Raw genomic sequence first — 6,002 nt, 5'->3', positions numbered from 1 at the left:
AATGTTGACTTTGACACCAAGGTCTGTTGTCTCAAAGTGGATTCAGGACAGGAAGCAGCTTTGAGATTTATTGTGATGTCTAAAAGATGCAATTAGAAAAGCTCAAGTAAAGTTTATAGAAGAGCTGCTAAACAAAGAGGGATAACGTGTCATTTTAGAACAAAGAGCTGTTCAGGTGATGGCAGGGTCAGTCATTAGGCCAGTACTTTGTTTAAAAGGGCCCACGTCAGTAAGCCCATCATGTTTGTGTCACATGATGATAAATGATGTATTTGTAATTATTCCTATCTATTCCAGGAGATCCCAGTGTTCAGGTCATGGAGCAAACATTTGAGGTCAGATAATAGCTGCCCAGCTGAACAGTTTCACAGCCCATGTAAACCTGTTGAGCTGCACATTTGAATTGCTACAGAACAAAGCTGTGTGGTTCCAGTTGCACAAACCACTCTGTTTCATGTTACCGTGGAGATTTACATCCAGAGTCAATTTTTATGCATGCTCTCGTGATTAATGCTTCGATTATTTAATGCAGCAGAACTGTAGATCACATACTAAAAATTACATCTGTTTTAATAAATTTGATGCCGAAAAATATTCAATAAATAAAGAGAACTTTAATATCATTCGTCCCCTTTGAGGTGTACCTCCTGGCTGCATTACTTCACCCTTGTTATTTACACTGTAAACTATTGATCATGACAGGACGTCAGATCATTCAGATGATTCCACTTTTTTCTCTTGAATCATAAAGATGACCTAAGTCCTTGTCAGGAGCTTATTGAGCAGCAAACTGAATAGTTTCACAAAAATGCTCTTATTAACACAATTGGTTGTTCTTCTGAACATGTTACCTCACGATTGATGAATCAAGTATCTTCTCTAAAGTAAGTGGCTGTTATGGTTGATGCTTCTCTGCCTTGGACTCCTCATTAAGAATGTATTTATAAGAAGACAGAGCAGAGCAAAATTTACTTTCTTTGGAGGCTTGGGTAATTTGGAGCTAATGGTCAGATTATTCTTTCTTCTTTAATGAACTGTTTCAGAGGCTTGTGTTGTCTCATGTACGACCTGCTGTCTGTGAAGCTTAAAGCCAAACTATCATGTCACATTCCAATATGTTAATCTTGCTCAAGCTTGGGGACATTCTTTACTGGTAACTTGCTAATAGTATCTCTTCTGACCTTCCTTATCTCAAATGCAGAACCAATTTCTCTGCCTGAATACAGAGGATTTAGAGTTCTCAAATCAGAACATATCAGGCTGAGAAACTCCTTAATACTTCAGTATCTTTTGCTGCTTGACCAAGGTTAGTGTTTCACCAAATAAATAAGGCGTGCAGAGAGCATTTTGGGGTGGAAGGTAGTTCGATGGTAGTTCTTGGCCAAATGGATACAAAATGGATTTCACTGTAAGCTGATATAAAATAATATCATGCTGTATCAAAACAACTTTTACTGTGTTGTCATGATCGTGTTTCTTACAGCAAGTAAGGACGTATTTAAGTATCTGAAGTTTAACAAACACATGGCAGGTTTTGGGTGGTAAAATATATTTTTAAGAATTTACACTGATTTTCTGGCAGCTTTTCTCTCTTGCCTCAGTTGCGGTTAGGGTTAGGCTGTATTTCAACCCTAACTCTCAGTTAACTGTAAAGGATATTGCTCAGAGGATAGTTCCCGATAAAAGGACAGAGGAGCTGGATAACCATGTAATAGCTATGTACAACCTGGGCATCAATTAGAATTGTGTATGTTAATAAATGTTGGTGAACTTTTCTTTTTTGTTTCAGATTGCCATTAAAATCATTTAGGCTGAAGGATGAAATCGTCAGAGTTGTGTCACAACGACGCTGACATTTTAGTGGAGCTAACAGAAATAACGTTTGACAAAAGTGTTGCCACTCGATTTCTCACCTGTGCAGCACGGACCGCTTTAATAACTTAGAAACAGAAGCGTGACAACCTTGGTTAAACCAATAAAAATGTATTTTAAAGATACAATCTCTGAAATTATTGAGTGACAGATTTACTCATTTATTTCCCACCACTCCTGTTGTTTCCTCTTCCATGGTGTTCAGGCTAAAAGGGCCCCCAGATGCCTGAACACCATAATAGTTTTTAGTGTCATCCTATTTTTGCAGAAGTTTGTTAGAGAAAATATTTTGTCTGTGTTATGAATTTTGTAGATCTAGAAAACCCTGTTTTATGGTAAGAGCTTGGGAAGAAGGAGTGGTAGTATATAAAAAGCTGTTAGTTTACTGCAGAGGCTGCTATGACCCGAGGCTACCTGAGAGACAGAGGCCTGTTTCCAAATGGATAGACCTGCATCTAGGTCATTAAAGGGCATACAGCACCTCGCTATGTAGCGAGAGGGCAGGCACTGGTACGAGTTGCTGTGACTTACCATGAGCCAGATGGACTGCTTTAGGGACGAGATGAACCTGCTTCCAGTTTCTGAAGGAGTGACATTTTAGAAGGCAGTCATGACAAAGAGAATAACAAATTGAATCAAAAGATTCAAAGATAGCTCTTTGAACAGCATTTGTGAGTCTTTGGTTGCTACCTGAGTTCAAGTTGATCATGAACAGATCAGAAAATGGACAGGCTTTATGGATGGAAGGCTAATAACAGTAATTAAAAGCAAGGCTCTACATTTGTCAGCAAATACTTTAAGTTCAAACGTTTTATTCAATGTAATTTTGTGCTTACAAAACAGTAAGTCTGAACTGTGAGTTCTTTCTTCTTAAGTGGAAATATTATACCCTATTTGTGAGCAGTAAAACTATTTTTAACCACTTTAAGTGAGATTTGACAGGAGAGAGGTGCTTTGTAAACTCATTGAAGTTAATACTCAATCTTTGTCCAGCAAACTGCTCTTACTTACTACACCCAATGCTGAAAAAAAGCACTCCCAGACAGATTCATTTCCCCCCTTTTTAATAACAAAGATTGTATTTGGGTTCCATAAAGAACAAGAGACACCTGTTGGTGGGAGACACAAATATGACATAACATCTCTCTCTAGGGGAAGAGAAAAAAAGGAAAATGTTGCATCTTCAGGGAAGTGACTGACAACAGGGTTCTTTTAAAATGCATTCTGATCAAGCTGGAAAGGTGCAAAACAACAGGGTACATACATTCAATATTCTAGTGATTCTACAGGGTAAAATGCAGACGTGGTACCCATGCTAAACTGATCTAAAAATGTACATGTTCTATACAAGTCCAAAACTATACAGAGGAAAGATTCAGATGGGTTTCTATCAGCTTGATTAATCACTCTCCACTCTGTGTGCAGTAAAAGGCTTTATGTGGTTCAGAGCACTCCTGACAAAGACAAGTGAAAACTCAAAACCAGATCCGTTTAGATAGAAAAGAGGGACAATACATCATAGGATCAAACCCACAAACCGCCTGTGAATGTGATTATACAGAGGATAAAGAACGTTTTCACATCTGTACAGAGGAGTAGGCCTAAGTTTTCACAAGAAGAAGGCACCTCCTTTCCCATCTCCAACTAGATATTACTGACCTTAATGCACACATGGCAACTCATACATACAGTACATATACTGTTTGGATCACAGCAGATAACTTGAGGGGTAGGCAGAGGGATGCTATAGGGCAGTGGAGATAGTGATATAATCAAGTTTCAAACTATGTAAAAGGGAGTATGAACGTCGCACTCATTTCATGTTCTGAATTGTGAGCAAATGAACGTGATCTCAACAAAGAACAGTCCTGGTAGAAAGAGTTTTCTGGAAACTTTTCAAGCTGCCATTAGTTATGTTATCATTTTTGGCACACTACTATTGTGCCAAAATCGTTTTTCCTCACTAAACCCTTGGCAGACATGAATAAAATCAATACAAATTCATCTATCTACATATAAAGATTTGTGCTCTTTGACAGGCAGGGCATCTGACGGCAACACAGACGCCCCTAAATCGGATTTCACACACGCACACACATATTCCCCTTCCACTGAAAGGGACCCATTCACATGTATGCAAACATCAAGGGTTTTTTTTGTTTTTTTAAAAGTAGCTACAGTTTCTAACAGAACATAAAAAGCTGCAGTTTTTTTAGTATAATGATACTTATTAATATGGTAACTGGTCAAGTAATTTGATGGTTCCGTTCGACTTCATCAGGATTTACAGTGGATACCTGATTGACTGTTCAGCGCTGCAGAGGACCTGCTGCCACATGCTCATGCTCTTTTCCTGGAAGTGTCCACGCTCACGGGCCTCGTGAACAAACTGAGCCACTATCACCCCAAATTCACCCTCACTCATCAGAACTGTGAGACATGATCAACAAGTCTCAATCATAGGCCGTCTCGCACATTTCTGGAAACTCACACAGGAAACCATGCGATAAGCAATGGTCAGATTTTTCTGAGTCCTTTTATGAGCTTTACATAGCAGGTGCAAAAACACAGTCGAGACCATCTACGCTTCCGACATATTCATCTTAAATTTCATCCTGAAATATTTTAATGTGCGTCTGTTTCACTGCATGCTAGACGATCTCGAGCTCGCTGCCTCATGGGGAACGAATGCACTTGTGTAGACTTGTTGATCATGCACACAAAGCAAGAGAGAGTGAGAGTGATAAAGAAAAAAAACTGCCCCGTCTGTATTCACATTTCTATTTTCAGATATCGGCTTCCAACTGTCATTCCACAATAAAGTGCTTCAGCTAATAACAAGAAAATTAAAAACAAAGCAATTACAAATGTACAGGATCCTTTGTTCTCATGGCTGTCTTGTTTCTGTAACAGGAGTCTTGTTTTGTGTGAAAGTCCATGTCGTCTCTGAGTCGGATCTGTTACAGTGAGCGGCTTTAAGCCTTCTGTTGATCTTCTTTTCCATTTACTTCAATACTTGAGGTGTTCAAGACGGGCAGAAGATTTAATTTAAACCAATAAATAATCAGATAAACAACTTAAACAGAGTAAATAACATCTGACAAAATTTAAAAAGTTTCTTCATTCAGAGCTCTAGTCTTTTTGAAGTCCACATCAGTGTGTCACGCTCCTCTGAACATATATACAGACACATGCCACTGATGGTGTGCCACCATCACAGCAAACAAAATGCACTTTAAAGTTCATGCTTTGATGTCCACATGTGGTTTCCGACCTTTTTTTCCTCAATCTTTGGTTGTAAATGTGTATTTCAATCACAGCTCAGTCCACGATGCAGCCAGTAAAACAAACTGATGACAAACACAGATGAAACCTAACAAAGGAAAAGTGCTCCAACTGCTACAGGAGGGAATGGGGGTTTTCAAGAATGGTTGTCAAAAGTCTTCGGACATGGTCCCTCTGTGTGTGTGTGTGTGTGTGTTCAGGCCCAGCCTGCTACTCGTACAGCGTGACAGTACAGTAACACAGAGCTGATATCCTGCGGTCCACACTGGCCTTATCTGCAGGAGGCAAACACAAAACAAAGATGTGTTAAAGCATTCCAAACTAATCCCTTCACAGATGAAAGAGACTGCAGCAGTTACATTTATTTAATCTTTTTATAAAATATGATGATATGATCGGTAAACGTCGTGTGTCCCCCCCCACAGACATTTCCCCAGGACTTTTTCTGTACTTCTAACTCTTTCTGTTTATGAAAATTTATGCCACAAGGACGTGACTCCAGAGTAAAAAATGAAAAGGTCACACAGCTTTAAATGCTTCTGTCATAAATTTCAGTGTGTGAGTCTGTGTGTCCTCACATTTAATCACGTTCTCAATATCAGTGGGATCTTGTAGGATCTTTGACAGGCCGTCCAACAGCATAGAGGCCTTGCTGTAGCGGTAGGCTATGTCCTCTGTTTGCTTGAACATCTCATCCAGAGCTGCCGACTGAACCTGACAGACAAACAGACTAGATTAAGATCAGATTTAATGTCATGTACAGGGAAATGCACGAAATTTCTCCTCCGCATTTAACCCATCCAGGGTGGCACCTGCTGAACACACGGTTGAACACATGCACGGGG

General features: G+C 39.5%; 1 protein-coding gene across 1 annotated transcript in view; it reads right to left on the bottom strand.

Annotated features, from left to right (window-relative positions):
- Positions 1-2,919: 2,919 nt before the first annotated feature.
- ulk2 (unc-51 like autophagy activating kinase 2) overlaps positions 2,920-6,002 on the bottom strand; it is a 32,043-nt gene continuing 28,960 nt past the window's right edge. Inside the window, exons 26-27 of the mRNA XM_072393174.1 lie at positions 5,736-5,871; positions 2,920-5,432 (exon numbers count right to left, since the gene is read on the bottom strand). Coding sequence (XP_072249275.1) covers positions 5,368-5,432; positions 5,736-5,871 — 201 coding nt within the window. The 3' untranslated portion in view covers positions 2,920-5,367. The remainder of the gene's footprint in view (positions 5,433-5,735; positions 5,872-6,002) is intronic.

This window comes from Leuresthes tenuis, unplaced genomic scaffold, assembly GCF_036924035.1.
Source record: "Leuresthes tenuis unplaced genomic scaffold, fLeuTen1.0.hap1 SCAF_9, whole genome shotgun sequence".
Classification (NCBI taxonomy): domain Eukaryota; kingdom Metazoa; phylum Chordata; class Actinopteri; order Atheriniformes; family Atherinopsidae; genus Leuresthes; species Leuresthes tenuis.
Note: the sequence above shows the minus strand (reverse complement) of the source record. Positions and strands in the feature narration are given on the sequence as shown.